Source organism: Salvelinus fontinalis, chromosome 6 (genome assembly GCF_029448725.1).
Source record: "Salvelinus fontinalis isolate EN_2023a chromosome 6, ASM2944872v1, whole genome shotgun sequence".
Classification (NCBI taxonomy): Eukaryota; Metazoa; Chordata; class Actinopteri; order Salmoniformes; family Salmonidae; genus Salvelinus; species Salvelinus fontinalis.
In genome coordinates, this window is record NC_074670.1 from 77,047,619 (window position 1) to 77,070,357 (window position 22,739).

The 22,739-nt window shown below is 39.3% G+C and overlaps 1 protein-coding gene across 1 annotated transcript; it reads left to right on the plus strand.

The window, feature by feature from the left end:
* Positions 1 to 1,032: 1,032 nt before the first annotated feature.
* On the plus strand, positions 1,033 to 22,217 carry LOC129858476 (homeobox protein EMX1-like). Its single transcript, XM_055927736.1, has 3 exons — positions 1,033 to 1,799; positions 19,347 to 19,531; positions 20,667 to 22,217. Exons 1-3 carry the CDS (start codon positions 1,457 to 1,459, stop codon positions 20,835 to 20,837), a joined length of 699 nt encoding a protein of 232 aa, XP_055783711.1. The 5' UTR covers positions 1,033 to 1,456; the 3' UTR covers positions 20,838 to 22,217.
* Positions 22,218 to 22,739: the final 522 nt, after the last annotated feature.

Below are 22,739 nucleotides of genomic sequence, written 5' to 3' on the forward strand. Positions count from 1 at the left end.
GGAAATAGATATGGGCTGTAAGATAGGAAATAGATATGGGCTAGAAGATAGGAAATAGATATGGGCTAGAAGATAGGAAATAGATATGGGCTAGAAGATAGGAAATAGATATGGGCTATAAGATAGGAAATAGATATGGGCTAGAAGATAGGAAATAGATATGGGCTAGAAGATAGGAAATATATATGGGCTAGAAGATAGGAAATAGATATGGGCTAGAAGATAGGAAATAGATATGGGCTATAAAATAGGAAATGAAATAGATATGGGCTAGAAGATAGGAAATAGATATGGGCTAGAAGATAGGAAATAGATATGGGCTAGAAGATAGGAAATAGATATGGGCTAGAAGATAGGAAATAGATATGGGCTAGAAGATAGGAAATAGATATGGGCTAGAAGATAGGAAATAGATATGGGCTATAAGATAGGAAATAGATATGGGCTAGAAGATAGGAAATAGATATGGGCTAGAAGATAGGAAATAGATATGGGCTGTAAGATAGGAAATAGATATGGGCTAGAAGATAGGAAATAGATATGGGCTAGAAGATAGGAAATAGATATGGGCTATAAGATAGGAAATAGATATGGGCTAGAAGATAGGAAATAGATATGGGCTGTAAAATAGGAAAAAGCAGAATAACTCATTTGTGTGAGAACCTTTTTTATGGTTTTCTATTACATGGCTAATTTCCTAGATTTTAGGGACCATTTGGGGGACGGGGCATAGGGAATAATACACTTATTATGAGTAAGTTATAATTAGTCAATCATTAACAAGAACATCTCATATTGTGGTGCTTCTGATTTAATATGATATCACTTTGCAACATTTAAATAAACGTATATGGATGGGCTATTATTAGTCACAAGTCAATTCAATAGAGCATAAGTCACTCATTCAGACTAACAAAATGGCTGTCATCCGCTAGGCTACACGGTCCTATCTGCGCATGCCCACCACACCTCTGTCACCGACAGTAGAGACCAGGTATTGAGTCTGACGAGTGACAGGCTCTTTCTCAAAGGCTTAGCCTACTGATCCTGGCTCCTAATACAGCACAGTCCAAAAATGGTTTCCAGGAGTGATGAGACTGAGACAAGAGCCAGGCTGTCATAAACCTAAAGTAATCACAGACTAATAGATCTGACGTTGCAGTGGTAACTAGAACCGAAACTTGATTTTTTGGCATATTGTTAGAGCAGAGAAAACCGGACGATATCCTATTGAAGACAAGTGACGGAGACAACTGAACCGGCTCTACAGGCAACCCGCTTCCAGAGGTCCACTGATATTGGTAACAAGGTTTGCACGCGCAAGGGACTGCGAGTTATGGATTTCCCGGGAACTGTTCTACTGCTACTGTTGTGAGGTTTTCTTCTGCATTACCTGTTTTATAACTGTGTTATTGAATATATTATTACAAATATATCAACTACAACCTATTTGATCATGTACCAACATAGTAAGAAATGTTTCACCATCGAATCCCTGGTTGGGAAAGACGTGAACTCTTCGACTAACGGGGACGAACCGATCAGACCCACAGCGCTGAGGTTCACGGAATCAATTCACCCGGCGCCCTTTGGGAGTTGTTTCCAGAACTCCGGCAGGACTTTATACAGCAGTCCAGACATGATGTTCCCTGACCCGGGCACACACACAGGGAACTCCGGTCTGCCCCTGCATCCCCTCCAGCTTCCATCTCAGCCTTTCTTCAACCCGCATCAGAGAGACACGTTGAATTTCTACCCGTGGGTTCTTCGAAACAGATATCTCGGACACAGGTTCCAAGGTAAGCGAACAAGTACTTTAATTTAACGAATATTGCTAAGTTATTTTAAATACTATCATGTGTTTGGGCATATCTTTGTTATTGCACACATATGGGGACATATTACGCACGAGCTAAATTACAATGACTGTAAGCATTAGAATTAAGAACTCACTCTATAGTTCCGTGATGGAAGAAATGTCCTTATGATCCCTGATCATGCAACATGTTGGTAGGGATGGCCATTTATTCAGGAAACAAAAAAGGTCTAAAAAGGTCGTAAACAAAGCAACAAAAACAGGATCAATGCAAATTATTGAAACTACTGTTTGCAGAGGACAAAGTTTCAACATCCAACTATAGTTATTTTACTCCTTAAGTTATAGGTCTATTCATTATTGGTAAATTTTCTGAGATTGGATGCATTAAAATAAGCATAAAACATCCAACCCAGGCTTTGAACCCGCCGGTAGCTTAATTTAAAAAGCCCGTAAAAAAACATAAATGCATACTTTTCGTCCATTTTCAGTAGTGATTTTAAAAAACAAACATTAACGTATGTTTTAATTCAATGAAAGTAGACTATATTGTTTATTTTTATTAATTTATTAATTTACACATCGAAGCCATTGCACTTTCTTATAATGTATGTTCCGATAAAGTTGTTAGGAGATCAATAGTCTAATATGTTGAATAATAATAAATAATACTAGGGTAAATGAATTTAAATGTGTAAGTTGTATGCAATTATTTAAATAAAATAGGCCTATAATCCAGATTTCTTTCACTTATGCCTAAACATTCGTTTTAGTTTTTGCATCATTCAAAAAGTTAATTATAAGTAGTGGTGCAAAAAGTACCCAAGTATCCTGCTTGAGTAAAAGTAAAGACATCTTAACAGAAAATGACTCAAATAAAAGTGAGTCACCCAGTAAATGTAAAATACGGCTTGAATAAAAGTCTAAAAGTATTTGTTTTTAAATATACTTAAGTATTAAAAGTACACGTAATTGCTAAAATATACTTAAATATCAAAAGCAGAAATATAAATTATTTCACATTCCTTATATTAAGCAAACTGGACGGCACGATTTTCTTGATTTTTTAATTTACGTATAGCCAGGGGCACACTTCAACACTCAGACATCATTTAGAAACGAAGCATTGTGTTTAGTGAGTCCGCCAGATCAGAGGCAGTAGGGATGACCAGGGATGTTCTCTTGAGAAGTACGTGGATTTGACCATGTTCCTGTCCTGCTAAGCATTCGAAATGTAACGAGTACTTTTAGGTGTCAGAAAATGTATGGAGTAAAAAGTACATTATTTTCTTTAAGAATGTAGTGGAGTAAAAGTAAAAGTTGTAAAAAAATGTAAAGTAAAGTACAAATACCCCCAAAAACTACATACGTAGTACTTTAAAGTATTTTTTACAAAAGTACTTTACACCACAGATTATAAGGATTTTTGTTTCTCAAATATTTAGATATAGTTAACTAATATTTAATTAGACAATTTAATGTTCAAAGTTATTTGGATTAAAAGTAACAAAAGACAGGAATAATGTAATATTATTAATTATATTATTAATATTATTAATAACAAATAATAACAGAAATAATAAACCATATACAAATAATAACAATATTAATTAATTGAAATTTGCTTTGTGTTCAACTTTAGATTTAAGGGCTGCATATTTCTGATAAGACAATGGACCAGATACGAAAGTCTTTAGGAACCAAATAAATCCATGAGAGAAATATATGAATATTGGAAAATCTCAGCATTCAGTGACCAAAACTTTAAATCTTCTTACTCAAGCTATGTGCAGTGCCTACATGCAATACATGGTGAACATCCTTACTAACTGATGCTGGGTGGTCCTCAAAAAACAAAGCAATTTGTTAAACCAGACAGATCAATAACTTTCAACGCTCATCTCGTTGACTCAGTGGACAGCAGTAGTTAGCCACATCAGGTGTGCTCTCAGGTATGTTACACTCTGACCAGTCAGCCCAGGGCCGTATTCACAGTGTCTCAGAGTAGTAGTACGGATCTTGGATCAGTTTAGCCTTTTAGATAATTAATGAATAAGATTATGAGGACAAAGGGGGGGAATCTGATCCTAGATCAGCACTCCTCCTCTTTACCAGGTAACCTTCAGGGTGTACCTCAGTCAGGTAATCAGTGGGAGTCAGAGGTTACTGTCACTGTTGCTCAGATCAGGAGCTCAGATAAAGTGTCTTTGTTTACAGACACAGCAGATCCACTCACTGATGGTGTCCAATAACCATGAAAACTAGTGTTTAGACAAGGCTAACTACAGACCGGAGGAGTGAGAGGAGAGGATTAGCCTTCATGACTGTCACTTACTGTTAGGGATGGATGGGAGATTTATTTTCTTTCATACTCCCCACACTTCCTGAGAGATAGAGAGAGAGAGAGAGAGAGAGAGAGAGAGAGAGAGAGAGAGAGAGAGAGAGAGAGAGAGAGAGAGAGAGAGAGAGAGAGAGAGAGAGAGAGAGAGAGAGAGAGAGAGAGAGAGAGAGAGAGAGAGAGAGAGAGAGAGAGAGAGATAGAGAGAGAGAGAGAGAGAGAGAGAGATTTATATTGGGGTGCATTTCAGTGTGTATGAGATTGTTATGGGATTGTTATCATCAGGAAGGAGGGCAGACAGTTCATTCACCCATCTCATCTCCCAATGGTCTGATGGTCTGGAGGTTTGCTTTGACACATTTTTATTCATTAGGAGGTGTTGAATGTCAGGAGATACGTGTCGGAGGTTAACTGATAGGATAACAGGGCATTGTAAACATTATTTGTCAAACATATTGGATAGTTCATACAACACTCCTCTTTTTTTTAGTTGTTTCAGTCTTTGGTTTATAATCAGACAGAACAATCAATCACTCACTCAGATAAAGACAGACTGTATGAGGAGGATAAAACATTATGATTACATGCATGTAAAATCCTAATAGATTCAAATGTTGTATGTAAAGAATAATTTATGCTGGAATTGATAGTTTCCTATTCACATTCATTAATTATCTCTCTACATGTATACTTTATAGTCCATTTAGTGAGAAACGGAAATAGACCATCCTCCTCCTTATTTACCGCCATCCGACTCCCTCTGTATTCATCCATCCAGGGTTAGAATGAGAGATTGGCCCCCACCACTACCCAGTGTGTAGCTGACTGCTGACAAGACCATTCTTGTTGGTGCCAGGGGACTGGTGTTATTGGTGATGAACACAGCTCTCTGGCTGGCGCTGCCATCTGCTCCCTGGTAGTCATGTTGGAGGCATGTTCCCCCATGTTCCCCCACCCGCTGACTACAGGCCAGAGTGTTGAAGGCTCATCGCCTGGAGGGTATTCCCTCTGTGGTTGGGGCTGAGCCACCCTTACAGTTTAGGGTTAGTATTCACAAAGAGTCTCGGAGTCGTAGTGTTGATTTAGGATCAGGTCCCCGAGTCCATATAATTATATTTATTATGATCTATAAGGCTATATTGATCCTAGATCAGCACTCTTACTGAGTGGAGGTCTGAGCAGAACCAGCATTAGAGTTCAGGACTAGTGTTCAGCCCGGTGAGTTCCTCCCCAGTCTCAGTCTTCTCCAGGGGGATGTGAGTGGAGGTCTGAGCAGAACCAGCATTAGAGTTCAGGACTAGTGTTCAGCCTGGTGAGTTCCTCCCCAGTCTCAGTCTTCTCCAGGGGGATGTGAGTGGAGGTCTGAGCAGAACCAGCATTAGAGTTCAGGACTAGTGTTCAGCCTGGTGAGTTCCTCCCCAGTCTCAGTCTTCTCCAGGGGGATGTGAGTGGAGGTCTGAGCAGAACCAGCATTAGAGTTCAGGACTAGTGTTCAGCCTGGTGAGTTCCTCCCCAGTCTCAGTCTTCTCCAGGGGGATGTGAGTGGAGGTCTGAGCAGAACCAGCATTAGAGTTCAGGACTAGTGTTCAGCCTGGTGAGTTCCTCCCCAGTCTCAGTCTTCTCCAGGGGGATGTGAGTGGAGGTCTGAGCAGAACCAGCATTAGAGTTCAGGACTAGTGTTCAGCCTGGTGAGTTCCTCCCCAGTCTCAGTCTTCTCCAGGGGGATGTGAGTGGAGGTGACGCCGCTAACAGCATACGACAGATGATGCCAGTCTATCTGAGTGGCTAAACCACCAGCCAGAACTAGCATGGGGTTCACCAGTGTGTGATAGGAGGGACAATTCTCAAGGAAAATCATATTGTTTCTTTCCTTATCAATGCATTACTATATTAGGTCAAAACTACAATAGTTACTGCTGTTAAAAATTAAGACTTTAACACGAGATATATTACATTACATCTCCTCAATTTATTTAATTCAGCCTAACGCTGAGATTTAAAAAATGTACCATAAAATGGAGATACTATTTAGTTATTTTATTTTATGGCATGGACCCTAAAACCAGGAAATCCTATGACTTCTGTGACAGTGTGGCTTGTTGGTGTTCAGTGCCCCTTGAGAAGCATTAAGACTAAAGTTTTCATCACCTGCAGCTGCAGTGGATCTCTTTTCACATTCTCCTGTTCTACCAGAGCCGCGCTTCTCACATTCTCTCCCTTCAGAGGTGTCTCTATTGTTGTGTCCTCTGACGTTCAAAGCATTTTCAGCACGCCAGCTGAAGATGGTTGTTAATGACAGTCCTGTGACAGAAAATTTGCATTCTTTAGTTAGCTAACACAGCTGAAGTGCTGGATAGCATACCGTATTTGGTGCGGACTCCAATATACTGTTATCCATGGCATTGTTAGTGCTATAGCCTATTTATTGTAGCAGGAAGGGGTGCTACAGTGCTTTCAGAAGTATTTACACCCCTTGAGTTTTTCCACATTTTGTTGTGTTACAGCTTGAATTTAAAATGGATTACGTTGAGATTTCGTGACACTGGCCTCCATACAATAACCCAAAATGTCAAAGTAGAATCATGTTTTTAGATATTCTTTTACAAATGAATTAAAAATGAAAAGCTGAAATGTCTTGAGTCAATAAATATTCAACCCCTTTGTTATGGCAATCATAAATAAACATTTGCTTAACAAGTCACATAATAAGTGGCATAGACTCACTCCGTGTGCAATAATAGTGTTTAACATGATTTTTACATGACTACCTCATCTCTGTACCCCACACATACAATTATTTATAAGGTCCCCCGGTCGAGCAGTGAATTTCAAAAACTGATTGAACCACAAAGACCACGGAGGTTTTTCAATGCCTCACCAAGAAGGGCACCTATTGGTAGATGGGTAAAAAAAAAAGTTTAAAAAAGCAGACATTGAATATCCCTTTGAGCATGGTGAAGTTATTAATTACGCTTTGGATGGTGTATCAATACAACCAGAACCCTGCAAAGATACGGGCGTCCATGGGGCCAATGTTGACTTTCAAACAGTTGCAGAGTTTAATGGCTGTGATAGGAGGAAACTAAGGGTGGATCAACAACATTGTAGTTACTCCACAATAATAACCTAATTGACTGAGTGAAGAGAAAGAAGCCTGTACAGAATACAAATATTCAAATTATTATTATTTTTTTTTTAAACATTTATTATTTACAATGACGGCCTAGGAACAGTGGGTTAACTGCCTTGTTCAGGGGCAGAATGACATATTTTTACATTATCAGCACAGGGATTCGATCTAGCAACCTTTTGGTTACTGGCCCAACGCTCTAACCACTAGGATACCTGACGCCCAAAACATGCATCCTGTTTGCAACAAGGCACAAAAGTAAAACTGCAAAACATTTGTCTAAGAAATGACCTGAATAAAAAGTGTTATGTTTGGTGCAAATCAAATACAACACAACTACCACTCTTCATACGTTCAAGCATGGTGGTGGTTGCGTCATGTTATGGGTATGCTTGTCATCGGCAAGGACTAGGGAGTTTGGAGCTAACCATGGAGCTAAGCATAGTCAAAATCCTAGTGGAAAACCTAGTTCAGTCAGCTTTCCAACAGACACTGGGAAACAAATTCACATTTCAGCAGTACAATAACCTAAGACATACGGCCAAATATATACACTGCATTTACTTAACATGACGACATTGACTGTTCCTGAGTGGCCTAGTTACAGTGTTGACAAAAATATATGTCAAGTCTTGAAAATGGCTGTCTAGCAATGATCAACAACAAACTTAACAGAGCTTGAAGAATTTTTAAAATAATATAATGTAAATATTGTATAATCCAGGTGTGCAAAGCTCTTAGAGATTTACCCAGAAAGACTCACAGCTGTAATCGCTGCCAAATGTTATTCTGACATGTATTGACTCAGGGGTGTGAATACTTATGTAAATGAAAGATTTCTGTATTTCATTTTCAATACATTTACAAAAATGTCTAAAAACATGTTTTCACTTTGTCATTATGGGGTATTGTATGTAGGGTGGGTGAGAGAAAAATTATAAAATCTGTGATTTTTTTCCCAAATTCGGTTTCATATTTTCCCAAATTCAATATACCTTTCTCAGATGTATTTTTCCTGGTTTTAGTTTAGTTTTCCGCTCTCAAAAATACAATTGTTCATAGAGAAACAATGAAATTGGACGTTCTGTGTCGATGGCAATGCTGAAATCATATCACATTTGTTTTAGGTCTGGAAGAAAACAAACACATTCAGATTTTTTTGTGTGTAATTCCCCTTTAATTGCACATCTGGCCCTTTAATTGCACATCTGGCCCTTTAATTGCACATCTGGCCCTTTAATTGCGCATCTGGCCCTTTAATTGCGCATCTGGCCCTTTAATTGCGCATCTGACCCTTTAATTGCACACCTGGCCCTTTAATTGCGCATCTGGCCCTTTAATTGCGCATCTGGCCCTTTAATTGCACATTGGGCCCTTTAATTGTGCATCTGGCCCTTTAATTGGACATCTGGCCCTTTAATTGCGCATCTGACCCTTTAATTGCACATCTGGCCCTTTAATTGCACATCTGGCCCTTTAATTGCGCATCTGGCCATTTAATTGCACATCTAGCGAGTGAGGATTGTGCCATCTAATGTGCTGGTCTAGCGATGGTTCTAGTGGCAAAGTTAGCAAATAACAAATCATAGATACAAATGATATACTTACTCATGATATACTTCTGCCAGGTAAGCAAGCCTACTTTGCAGTTAACATTTAATTGAGAAGGTTTTGGGGAAAGTATTTCTGTCAACCCACAAGATGGTTATCACATCAAATCGCCACACACGGAGTGATTAACAAACACATGCACCACACAGACATGCAGGGGCAATATTGCTGGAAATTAATTGGCAAATATTGTGTTAGGTTTGCCTTTTTAAACCAATAGTAGCTAACCAGGGGTGGGATAATGTCAATTTTGCGTCGATTAGATAGTAGCTTGGAAATTGCTGTGTCTGATGCTTGTGAGATTTGTTAATGACCGTATGCGGTGGAACACATGAAAATCACATGTACCTTCAGAATTGTTTGGCAAACTACTCAGCGGTAGCTACTGGTAGCTGGCGATCGACCTCTTGGAGACCCCTGAGACACAGACTGTCCAGGTGAATCCAGATGAAAGCTATGATCCCATATTCATGTCACTTGTTAAATCTACTTCAATCAGTGTAGATGAAGGGGAGGAGACAGGTTAAATAAGGATTTTTAAGCCTTGAGTCAATTGAGTATGTGTGCCATTCAGAGGGTGAATGGGCAAGACACAATATTTAAGTGTCTTTGAACGGGGTCTGGTAGCAGGAGCCAGGCACACAGGTTTGTGTGAAGAACTGCAACGCTGCTGGGTTTTTCACATTCAACAGTTTCCTGTATGTATCAAGAATAGTTCACCACCCAAAGGACATCCAGCCAATTTGACACAACTGTGGGAAGCATTGGAGTCAACATGGGCCAGCATCCCTGTGGAACGCTTTCGACACCTTGTAGAGTCCATGCCCAGAGGAATTGAGGCTGTTCTGATGGGAAAATGGGGAGGGGTACAACTCAATAGGACGGTGTTCTTAATGTTTTGTACACTCGGTGTATATTAATCTGTGCATGTGGAAAAACATTGTTGTAGCATTGTTTTGAATAGAAGCTGAGGCAACCTACTATTAGCTATTATTACCAGGTGCTAATAAGAAAGATTATTTCTTTATTTGATTTATTAGGATCCCCATGAGTCGACGCCAATGGTGACAGCTAGTCTTACTGGAGTCTGACACATAACTAAAAATACATTACAGACGAAAGACTTTACAATTGACACACATTTGGGGCGGCAGGTAACCTAGTGGTTAGAGCGTTGGACCAGTTGCTGAATCGAATCCCTGAGCTGACAAGGTAAATATCTGGCCTTCTGCCCATGAACAAGGCGGTTAACACACTGTTCCCCGGTAGGCTGTCATGGTAAATAAGAATTTGTTCTTAACTGACTTGCCTAGTAATATAAATGTAAAACATTAATGTGTGTGTGCATCTATCAGTTCCACATACATGTCAGTACATACACACAACAAGTAGGTCACATGGGGGAGAGGTGGTGTTGCTGTTCACTTGTGCTATATAAGATGGGAGTTCCATGCACTCATGGCTCTGTATAATACTCTACCTTTTTCTTGAATTTGTCCTGAACCTGGGGACTGTGAAAACACCGCTGGTGGCATGTCTGGTGGAATAACTGTGTGTGTCAGTGCCGGGTGTAAGTTGACTATGCAAACAATTTGGAATTTCCAACCCGTTAATGTTTCTTATAAAAACAAGAAGTGACGAAGTCAGTGTTTCCTCAACTCTCAGCCAAAAGAGACTAGCGTGCACAGTATTAATATTAGCCTTCTGATTACAATGAAGAGCAAGACGTGCCGCTCTGTTCTGGGCCAGCTGCAGCTTAACTAGGTCTTTCTTTGCAGCTCATATGACTGGACAATAATCAAGACAAGATAAAACTAGAGCCTGCAGGACTTGCTTTGTGGAGTGTGGTGTCAAAAAAGCAGAGCATCTCTTTATTACGGACAGACCTCTCCCCATCTTTACAACTATTGAATCTTTTGACCATGACAGTTTACAATCTAAAGTAACACCAAGTAATTTTGTCCCCTCAACTTATTCAACAGTCACAACATTCATTACCAGATTCGGCTGAGGTTTAGAATGATTTATACCAAATACAATGCTCTTAGTTTTAGAGATGTTCAGGACCAGTTTATTACTGGCCACCCTATTCTAAAACTGAATGCAACTCTTTGACTTTTATTAGCTGTGGTTGTTGATGCGTATATGGTTGAATCATCAGCATACATGGACACACATGTTTTGTTTAATGTCAGTGGCAGGTCATTGGTAAAAATATAAAAGACTAGAGGGCCTAGAGAGCTGCTCTGCGGTACACCACACTTTACATGTTTGACATTAGGGAAGTTTTCATGAAAGAAAACCCTCTGAGTTATATTAGATAGCTCTGAATCCACTATATGGCAGAGGTTGAAAAGCCATAACACACATTTTCTCAACAACAGTTTATGGTCAATAATATAAAAGGCTGCACTGCAATCTAACAGTACAGCTCCCACAATCTTCTTCTTATTAATTTCTTTCAACCAATCATCAGTCATTTGTGCCAGTGCAGTACATGTTGAGTGCCCTTCCCTATAAGCATGCTGGAAGTCTGTTGTTCATCTGTTTACAGAGAAGTAGCATTGTATTTGGTCAAACACAATTTTTTTACAACAGTTTTCTAAGCGCTGGCAGCAAGCTGATAGGTTTCCTATTAGAACCAGTAAAGGCCTCTTTACCACTCTTGGGAGGCGGAATGTCTAGTGCAGCTGGTTATTCCAGGCCTGTCAAAGAAGATATTAAGAGTTGACCATAAGCAGACGTGATTTGTTATGCTAGGCAAGAAATACACGGTTGTTTCCACAGACAGTGCTTTCATTGAACTCATTTAACAGTCTGTAGGAGAGAGCATCAGGTCAGTTTCTAACTAGGTTTATATTAGCATGACATTATCCCTATACTATTGTAGTGTGTGCAAAGCAGTCATTAAGGCAAAGGGTGGCTACTTTTTGAAGAAACTTAAATATAAATTATATTTTGATTTGTTTAACACTTTTTTGGTTACTACATGAATTCATATGTGTTATTTCATAGTTTTGATGCCTTCACTATTATTCTACAATGTAGAAAATAGTAAAAAATAAAGAAAAACCCTTGAATGAGTAGGTGTGTCCAAACTTTTGACTGGTACTGTATACAGATGATCTTAATGTCACAATATAGAGAGGAGAAAAGTCACTGAACCTGCCATCTACAGTGGTAATATAATCCTCTATTTATGAATGAACTTGCCATCTACAGTGGTAATATAATCCTCTATTTCTGAATGAACCTGCCATCTACAGTGGTAATATAATCCTCTATTTCTGAATGAACTTGCCATCTACAGTGGTAATATAATCCTCTATTTCTGAATGAACCTGCCATCCACAGTGGTAATATGATCCTCTAGTTCTGAATGAACCTGCCATCTACAGTGGTAATATAATCCTCTATTTCTGAATGAATCTGGCATCCACAGTGGTAATATAATCCTCTATTTCTGAATGAATCTGCCATCCACAGTTTTAGGATACTCCTCTAGTTCTGAATGAACCTGGCATCCACAGTGGTAATATAATCCTCTAGTTCTGAATGAACCTGGCATCCACAGTGGTAGGATACCCTATAGCTTCTGAATGAAGCGGGAATCAGTATTGAAACTAGATGATCTACACTGAACACGATTATAAATGTAACATGCAACAATTTCAAAGATTTTACTGAGTTTTTTTATTTATTTTTATTTTACCGTTATTTTACCAGGTAAGTTGACTGAGAACACGTTCTCATTTGCAGCAACGACCTGGGGAATAGTTACAGGGGAGAGGAGGGGAATGAATGAGCCAATTGTAAACTGGGGATTAATAGGTGACCATGATGGTTTGAGGGCCAGATTGGGAATTTAGCCAGGACACCGGGGTTAACACCCCTACTCTTACGATAAGTGCCATGGGATCTTTAATGACCTCAGAGAGTCAGGACACCCGTTTAACGTCCCATCCGAAAGACGGCACCCTATACAGGACAGTGTCCCCAATCACTGCCCTGGGGCATTGGGATATTTTTACAGTTCATATAAGGAAATCTGTCAATTTAATTAAATTCATTAGGACCTAATCTATTGATTTCACATGACTGGGAATACATACACTACCGGTCAAATGTTTTAGAACACCTACTCATTCAAGTGTTTTCCTTTATTTTTTACTATTTTCTACATTGTAGAATAATAGTGAAGACATCAAAACTGTGAAATAACACATATGGAATCATGTAATAACCAAAAAAGTGTTAAACAAAGCAAAAACTTTTAACAAGGCACACCTGTTTATTGAAATGGATTCCAGGTGACTACCTCATGAAGCTGGTTGAGAGAATGCCGAGAGTGTGCAAAGCTGTCATCAAGGCAAAGGGGGGCTATTTGAAGAATCTCAAATATAAAATATATTTTGATTTGGTTAACACCTTTTTGGTTACTATATGATTCCATATGTGTTATTTCATAGTTTTGATGTCTTCACTATTATTCTACAATGTAGAAAATAGTAAAAAATAAAGAAAAACCCTTGAATGAGTAGGTGTTTTAAAACTTTTAGTGTTGTGAAACGGTAGTGTATATGCATCTGTTGGTCACAGATACCTTTAAAAAAAGGTAGGGGCGTGGATCAGAAAACCAGTCAGTGTCTGGTGTGACCACCATTTCATGCATGCAGCGTGACACATCTCCTTCGCATAGAGTTGACCAGGCTGTTCATTGTGCCACTTCAATGTTGTCCCACTTCAATGGCTAAGTTGCTGGATATTGGTGGGAACTGGAACATGCTGTCGTACATATCGATCCAGAGCATCCCAAACATGTTCAATGGATGACATGTCTGGTGAGTATGCAGGCCATGGAAGAACTGGGACATTTTCAGCTTCCAGGAATTGTGTACTGATCGTTGAGACATGGGGCCGTGCATTATCAAGCTGAAACATGAGGTGATGGTGGCGGATGAATGACATGACAATAGGCCTCAAGATCTCATCAAGGTATCTCTATGGATTTAAATTGTCATCAATAAAATGCAATCGTGTGCATTGTCCGTAGCTTATGCCTGCCTATACCATTACCCCACCGCCACCATGGGGTACTCTGTTAACAACGTTGACATAAGCAAACCGCTTGCCCACACAACGCCATACACACTGTCTGCCATCTGCCCGGTATAGTTGAAACCGGGATTCGTCCGTGAAGAGCACACTTCTCCAGCATGCCAGCGGCCATCGAAGGTGAGCATTTGCCCACTTACGTCGGTTACGACGCCGAACTCCAGTCAGGTCAAGACTCCGGTGAGGACGACGAGCATGAAGATGGTTTCTGAAAGTTTGGGCAGCAATTCTTTGGTTGTGCAAACCCACAGTTTCATCAGCCCTCCGGGTGGCTGGTCTCAGACGATCCTGCAGGTGAAGAAGCCGGATGTGGAGGTCCTGGGCTGGCGTGGTTACACATGGTCTGCGGTTATGAGACCAGTTGGACGCACTGCCAAATTTTGTAAAACAACGTTGGTAGCAGCTTATGGTAGAGAAATTAACATTCAGTTTTCTGGTTACAGCTTTGATGGGCATTCCTGCAGTTAGCATGCCAATTGCATGCTCCCTAAAAACTTGAGACATCTGTGGCATTGTGTTGTATGACAAAATGGCACATTTTAAAGTGACCTTTTATTGTCCCCAGCTGTTTAATCAGCTTCTTGATATGACACACCTGTCAGGTGAATGGATTATCTTTGCAAAGGGGAAATGCTCACTAACAGGGATGTAAACAAATTTGTGCACAATCTTTTCTTCTTTTGTGCGTTTGTAACGTATCTGTGATCTTTAATTTCAGCCAATGAAACATGGGAAGACTTTACATGTTACATTTATATTTTTGTTTAGTATACTTGGGGCTCCCAAGTGGCGCAGCGGTCTAAGGCACTGTATCTCAGTGCAAGAGGCGTCACTACAGACACCCTGGTTCAAATACAGGTTGTCACCAGTGTCGTCCGGGTTTGGCCGGTGTAGGCTGTCATTGTAAATAAGAATTTGTTCTTAACTGACTTCCCTGGTTAAATAAAAAAAATACTTCTAGAGGTTTTTATTGAGTCTAGCCTAAGAAAAGTATTCACAAAGATTTATGGAATAACTCACTTTAAATGACAGTACTATTAAAATGTGATTTATGTCTTTGTTACGTTGGCACACCTATGCAATGTTCTATTTAAAGTATCTTATTTTGAAACACTTTGATCTGAATAGCAAACATACATTTCTCTCACAATTAACATAGGCTTATAAAAAATTAGGCACTTGAGCAAATTTCAGGTTTGCTGAGTGTAAACTTGAACTGTGTAAAAATTCTGTGCAGCTTCCAGCGCCTGTTTGCTGAGGCTGTACCCATTTTAAGTTACTGTTTCAAAAAGTATTCTACTGTGGCTATTTGATCATAATGTAGGCTTAACAGAGTAGCCTACCATCGACAACAATGGATAAATTGTATATTGTTCAATATAGGACTACATTCCGTGATTAAAAATAAATAAATAGACATTACCCTGTTTATCCACTTGTCCTTCAGACAAGGAGGTGACTGAACATGTTGTTGTGGTGTCGATGCAGGAAACCACTTTACAAAATTAAAAATCTTTTTAATCCCATACCATAATTACAGAGAATCAGACAAATGATTCTACCCTTTGCCCATTGGCTACTTAGATCATAATTACAGAGAATCAGACAAATTATTCTACCCTCTGCCTATTGGCTACTTAGCTTATTCAAGCATGTCTCAAAATACAGCATTGCCCTTTAATTAAAGACAAAAAAAAAAGCTCTTTACCTGACTCGCTTTTCAAAGATGTACAGCTTTTCTTCTCTTGTAGGAAGAAATCACTCCCCCATTGCTGACCACAAATAATATATAACTGGGCTAATAACTCACTAAATAGCAAGGTTATGAACAAATGTGCACATTTGGCAACATGCAGCTCTCGCTTTGATCTCAAAACAAGCGCATCTACTCATGACCGCTCATCCTGTAAACACAGTCAAGTTCAAAGTGAATGCCACAGATCCATATATGGCAATGGTCTATTTACATATAGGCCTACTGCAGCTCTGATTGGTTATGCCGCACTGGTCTGGTCTGTGTAGAGTACGGGGCCTGACTCGTGCCTGATAGTGTTTAACTAAGGTGGAAAACTCTGGAAAGTTGAGTGAAGTTCAATCTAGTGCGTCTCTCTGTGCGGTAGTCCCGAGGGTGCGCACGGGCGCAGCTGAAGGCCTCAGTTTAGCTGAACTTGGCTAGCCGAACCGAACGAGTGTGCTCACAAACTCCCTTAAAAGACCATCGCTTGAAAAATTTGAAAAAAAGCAGCAATGGTACTGTTTGTCCCTTTTGAGACGACATAGCCAGTATACACTTCCTGAAAATAGTCAGAATTAATCTAAGATAACTCAAGAAATGTGTAATTAATTTAGACGTTTTTGACGAAGAGATCTTAGTCGCACAATTTTACATCTAACCAAGATTTTTGGTGCAGTACTTTGCAATGAAAAAATGTGCGTGAAAATGAGTCGTCTCTCGTTGAATGACAACAAAGACTTTATTGAAGAAACCTTATTGTTGACCAATCACCGACGAAGAGACGTAGACTTCGGCTCCGAACTTCGGCTTGCTTCCCTAAAAAAAATGTGTGTTCCCGAACAACCGAAAAAAATGAAAAAGTCCAAAACAAACAAAAACAAACAAAATGTCGTCATAATATGTGCACTCTACCGACCTGTTTCAGCTGGGAAGAATGCATACACCTTTACTATTAGAGGGAACATTGGTCATGACCTTGATAAATCAGAGTTTTTTTTTCTTCTTTCAAATGTACTTCTATCTCTCTCTGTGTATGTGTGTGTGTGTGTGTGTGTGTGTGTGTGTGTGTGTGTGTGTGTGTGTGTGTGTGTGTGTGTGTGTGTGTGTGTGTGTGTGTGTGTGTGTGTGGAACCAACAGGCTCGTTGTTGAAAGTCCCAGTCCCTGGAGATGGATGTCATCCATGGTGGCTGACCCAACATGTCAATTATTCATCTCTACTATTTCCTAACTGTGATGACATTCATCTCTACTATTACCTAACTGTGATGACATTCAACTCTACTATTACCTAACTGTGATGACATTCATCTCTACTATTTCCTAACTGTGATGACATTCAACTCTACTATTTCCTAACTGTGATGACATCCATCTCTACTATTACCTAGCTGTGATGACATTCATCTCTACTATTTCCTAACTGTGATGACATTCATCTCTACTATTTCCTAACTGTGATGACATTCATCTCTACTATTTCTTAACTGTGATGACATTCATCTCTACTATTACCTAACTGTGATGCCATTCATCTCTACTATTACCTAACTGTGATGGCATTCATCTCTACTATTTCCTAACTGTGATGACATTCATCTCTACTATTTCCTAACTGTGATGACATTCATCTCTACTATTTCCTAACTGTGATGACATTCATCTCTACTATTTCCTAACTGTGATGCCATTCATCTCTACTATTTCCTAACTGTGATGGCATTCAACTCTACTATTTCCTAACTGTGATGACATTCATCTCTACTATTTCCTAACTGTGATGACATTCATCTCTACTATTACCTAACTGTGATGACATTCATCTCTACTATTTCCTAACTGTGATGACATTCATCTCTACTATTTCCTAACTGTGATGGCATTCATCTCTACTATTTCCTAACTGTGATGCCATTCATCTCTACTATTTCCTAACTGTGATGACATTCAACTCTACTATTTCCTAACTGTGATGACATTCATCTCTACTATTTCCTAACTGTGATGGCATTCAACTCTACTATTTCCTAACTGTGATGCCATTCATCTCTACTATTTCCTAACTGTGATGACATTCATCTCTACTATTTCCTAACTGTGATGGCATTCATCTCTACTATTTCCTAACTGTGATGACATTCAAACGTGATGTGTAATGCATACAGTACATCATCCCCTTAACGATAAATCTGTCTACATACTAGAACAAGCATGTGGAATGAGGCGTGGTGGCATTGTGAAATGGAGGGAAAATGTCACAACCAAACATTAGTAGCTTTTACATGTACATGAATCAATTACTCACGTTATGGGAAAGTGTCATGAATGATGAGTCAAGTGAAGATGCCCATTGGGGCACATTGATAAGGCTAATACTGACCTAGAGAGCAGCATGCAATAGATATCAACACTGATGTCCTGCTTAGCAGCATACAATACATATCAACACTGATGTCCTGCTTAGCAGCATACAACAGATATCAACACTGATGTCCTGCTTAGCAGCATGCAATACATATCAACACTGATGTCCTGCTTAGCAGCATGCAATACATATCAACACTGATGTCCTGCTTAGCAGCATACAATACATATCAACACTGATGTCCTGCTTAGCAGCATGCAATACATATCAACACTGATGTCCTGCTTAGCAGCATACAATACATATCAACACTGATGTCCTGCTTAGCAGCATGCAATACATATCAACACTGATGTCCTGCTTAGCAGCATGCAATAGATATCAACACTGATGTCCTGCTTAGCAGCATACAATACATATCAACACTGATGTCCTGCTTAGCAGCATACAACAGATATCAACACTGATGTCCTGCTTAGCAGCATACAATACATATCAACACTGATGTCCTGCTTAGCAGCATACAATACATATCAACACTGATGTCCTGCTTATTCAGTTCTTTGCCCTCCTTTTTGATGTGTAATTGGACAAATAAAAACACTTAGTAAAAACCATTAGTGTCAGTTTGCTGAGTTGTACAGCAGTTAGTATACTATAGTTAGTATACAGCAGTTAGTATACTATAGTTAGTATACTATAGTTAGTATACTATAGTTAGTATACAGCAGTTAGTATACTATAGTTAGTATACAACAGTTAGTATACTACAGTTAGTATACAACAGTTAGTATACTATAGTTAGTATACTATAGTTAGTATACTATAGTTAGTATACAGCAGTTAGTATACAGCAGTTAGTATACTATAGTTAGTATACAACAGTTAGTATACTATAGTTAGTATACTATAGTTGGTATACAGCAGTTGGTATGAAGTAGTTAGTATACTATAGTTAGTATACAGCAGTTGGTATACAGTAGTTAGTATACAACAGTTAGTATACTATAGTTAGTATACTATAGTTAGTATACAGCAGTTGGTATACAGTAGTTAGTATACAACAGTTAGTATACTATAGTTAGTATACTATAGTTAGTATACAGCAGTTAGTATACTATAATTTCTCTCTTTACGCGGTCTCTTTACACATACAACAAGAGCTGCTACGGTGTCATTCCTGTCTGTCAACCCTAAGTCTAAACCTCCACTTTCTCTCCCTCCTCTCCTCTCTCCAGATGAGGACAGCAGCCCAGAGAACATGCTCCTTCATGGGCCTTTTTCCCGTAAGCCGAAGCGCATCCGGACAGCCTTCTCCCCCTCACAGCTCCTCAGGCTGGAGAGGGCCTTTGAGAAGAACCACTATGTGGTGGGAGCAGAGCGGAAGCAGCTCGCCAGCGGCCTCTGCCTCACCGAGACACAGGTGTGTGGTGAGGGGACTCAACGATGTTGAACGCACCCTAAACCCCTAGGGCCTAAAAGCCATGTTGTGCTTGATCCGAAAATGTGGTCGGAGGCTCCGGATGGAGGGTGTTACGCAATTGTGACGCCTCTGGAGGCTTGCGGAGGCCAAATCGAACTCTGTACCGCATCGTTGTGCTCCTTTGTATAGCTCCGTATAGCTCCGTATAGCTCCGCATTGACTTCCTTGACAACTTCCTTCACAACAGCTTTGCTCAGCGAAGTGCAAGAAATATACATGCCCTGACTTTAGAGGCCGTATCACAGTAAATGCTGTACGGCCACTGCAGAAGTCGGATTTACCATGCAAAGCCTTTAAGGCATGGCTGCATTCCAGAGCGCTGAAACAGGAGATATGAGTGGACTCGTAGTCAGAACTCCACAACACCCCCTCAACCAACGTATAGCAAAACCCGGTTTCTTAACCACAAGTTGTTTGTCCTACGGTAGCTATCGGGATGGGCAAGGTGATGTCAGTAAATTATGTAGTAGATTTCACAATGATTATTTATGACTTCATTTCCCTAATCAACAACAGAAACACGCTGCTGATAAACAGCAATTTCGGCTTTTCGCAATCCTCTCATGCAATATATTATACATTGGGAATACAGTATTGCGATGTGCTGAACTTTTAATTTCAAAGGAATTAGACCAATAATTTAATCAAGCTTGTAAATGTGATATAAAAATGACAACCAGACAATGCCTGAAAAATTAGATAGAAATATGTTGCTATTTGCAAACAGCTGTAAAGAACGAAGAAGCCTTAGGTAAAGGCAATGTTTGGCAGTGCTGTAGAGACAATATGGAAGCAATAACAGTTTTACACCATGTGAAATTTTGTGTTGTCATTGTTGCTATGACACGTTGAAAAAAGCTTCGCTTAAAAATCATAGGGGAGATACATGCAGACACTTTTATAACTAGTAAAGGTACATTTACTGAAGAAAATGTGTGCGCTTGCTTCAGCTGTCGGTGTTTCATGGACGTGGAAGAACAAGTAGTAATAGTTTTTACACCAAGCACATTGATACTGTATATTTGACCAATGTTTCTTCCAGTACTAAACGTGAAGTCTCTCCTTTCTCTCCCAGGTAAAGGTTTGGTTCCAGAACAGGAGGACGAAGCACAAGAGACAGAAGCTGGAGGAAGAGTCACCTGAGTCGCAGCAGAAGAGGAAAGGAAGCCAGCACGTCAGCCGCTGGAGGGTGGCTACGCACCAGGGCAGTAGCCCCGAGGACATCGATGTCATCTCAGAGGACTGACGTACGTCGTCGGTGTCACCTTGATTAAACCATCATAAATCATTTGTCATGAATGCAGACTGACTGACTGCTGACTGACTTGTGTCTGAATGTCGGCAGTCTGTGTGCTCCTCTGAACACCTGGTTTGACCTTTCAATGAAAACGATCACTGCTTTAAGTTGGACAGAAGAAGGCCAAGTTTATCATTTTATTACACAGCTCTGACTGCTTTAAACGTGGTGGACATCTGCATTTGGTCTATGTTGCTTGCCATAGCAGCACAAATTACTGAAGAGAGACTGTTTGACTGGGAGGAATCCGTTCAATACAGTTTGTTACTCTATTGTCTACCTGAACCTGAGATTGTTCTTCCTCACACTCACATTTAACAAAACATTGTCATTGTTTTAGCGTTTTCAGTTTGTTGTGTAATTGTACAATGCTAAATATGCACAATATGTTTGTGGTCAAAAATAAGCCATTGGTATGATAGCTATAGAGGAACCACCTAGAACATACTGATTCAGTTTAGGATTTTGTTTGTCTTAATTATAGTCTTTAGACCAGTCCCACTGAAAGGTAGGCAATTGCCAATACAGACAATACATCGTATAGATGCCACGTTACCCTGAAATATGTTTTGGAGTCTCACATAGGAATAGTTTGGACAATTTAAATTGTAAGTATTTATGTACATCTAAAAATGGTATTCTATGCATATTTTGTCCTTGTTTTGATTCCTCTGGATTTTTAAAAAGGCCGTTTTTTTTGCCTAGTTTGTTACTCTTTAAATTCATTGCAAGTTTGTTTTTGCCTTTTGACAAATATTTGATTAATTCTACTTAGACCATGTAGAATGTACAGTGCAGGCACATTCAAAGTTCTCCACAAGAATGACATGGAAAAACAAATGTACCTCAATACTACATTTATTTCAGCAACCATTACCATTCCTGTGATATCATGTTACGTAGCACTTCGTAGTGGAATATATATATATATATATTTTTTTTTTGTTTTAAATAGATGTTAGAAATAACGCACTATAAGTAGGCCTACCCTTTCATTTTCTTTGAACCTATGCCCCGAGAGTGAACGTTTTTTGTACTTTCTGTGTGTGGTCAGATGACTTTGGAAAATAAAAACCATCAAAATAACATTATTTGTACAATACTACTGATATATATTATGTGCGAGTATGTCTAAGCGTTAATTTTATAACCTATTTTCAACATCTATAAATTGTCGACACGTCAAACTACAAACACATATCGGTTAAATGACAACGACACAGAACTTGAAAAAGTAAATTGATTCACGACGATTTGGTATTTGTTATTTGGTCTACACCTTTGTAGGACACCTGTTAATATTTTTGTGAACTGCGGTTGAATAGTCGAAGCTACTGATCAGCACATTTTTGTGACATGTATAAATTCATTTTTTTGAAATAAAAAAGTACAGAAAGCCTAGTCTAGCCTATATACAGATGCGTGGTTATAGTTTCTAAAGCTTTATCTTGTGTTGTTAAACATGTTATCCATAAGAAACCCAAATGATCTGTGTTTTACTCATCTTTATTCAGTCTGCAGATAGCCTTTATTATTAGGCCTATCCTCAATTATACATTGGCTATAATAGGGTTATTAACAATTACCCTAGATTATTAATACACTTTTTGACGAAAACATGAAACATAAGGAGGTTCTTTAGACGGCAGTAGGCCTATTAAGTTTGGGACAATCCTTTTTCAATGTGTTCTCCGTCTGGACTTGTATGTCTATAATTTGTAACTCAATGAGACACTGGAAAGGTTGCGATGGGTGCCTGGCCAAATACGACGACACGTTCAAAGCGATATGAAGCAAGTTTAACATAACTCGGTGTCAATACACACTCTGTTCCGTCTCGTGCTCTTCAAA

Coding starts and splice junctions, on each gene's coding strand:
- LOC129858476 (XM_055927736.1), top strand. CDS start 1,457: ATGTACCAACATAGTAAGAAATGTTTCACCATCGAATCCCTGGTTGGG. Junction 1,800..19,346: donor TCTCGGACACAGGTTCCAAG/GTAAGCGAACAA, acceptor TCCTCTCTCCAG/ATGAGGACAGCAGCCCAGAG. Junction 19,532..20,666: donor TCTGCCTCACCGAGACACAG/GTGTGTGGTGAG, acceptor TTTCTCTCCCAG/GTAAAGGTTTGGTTCCAGAA.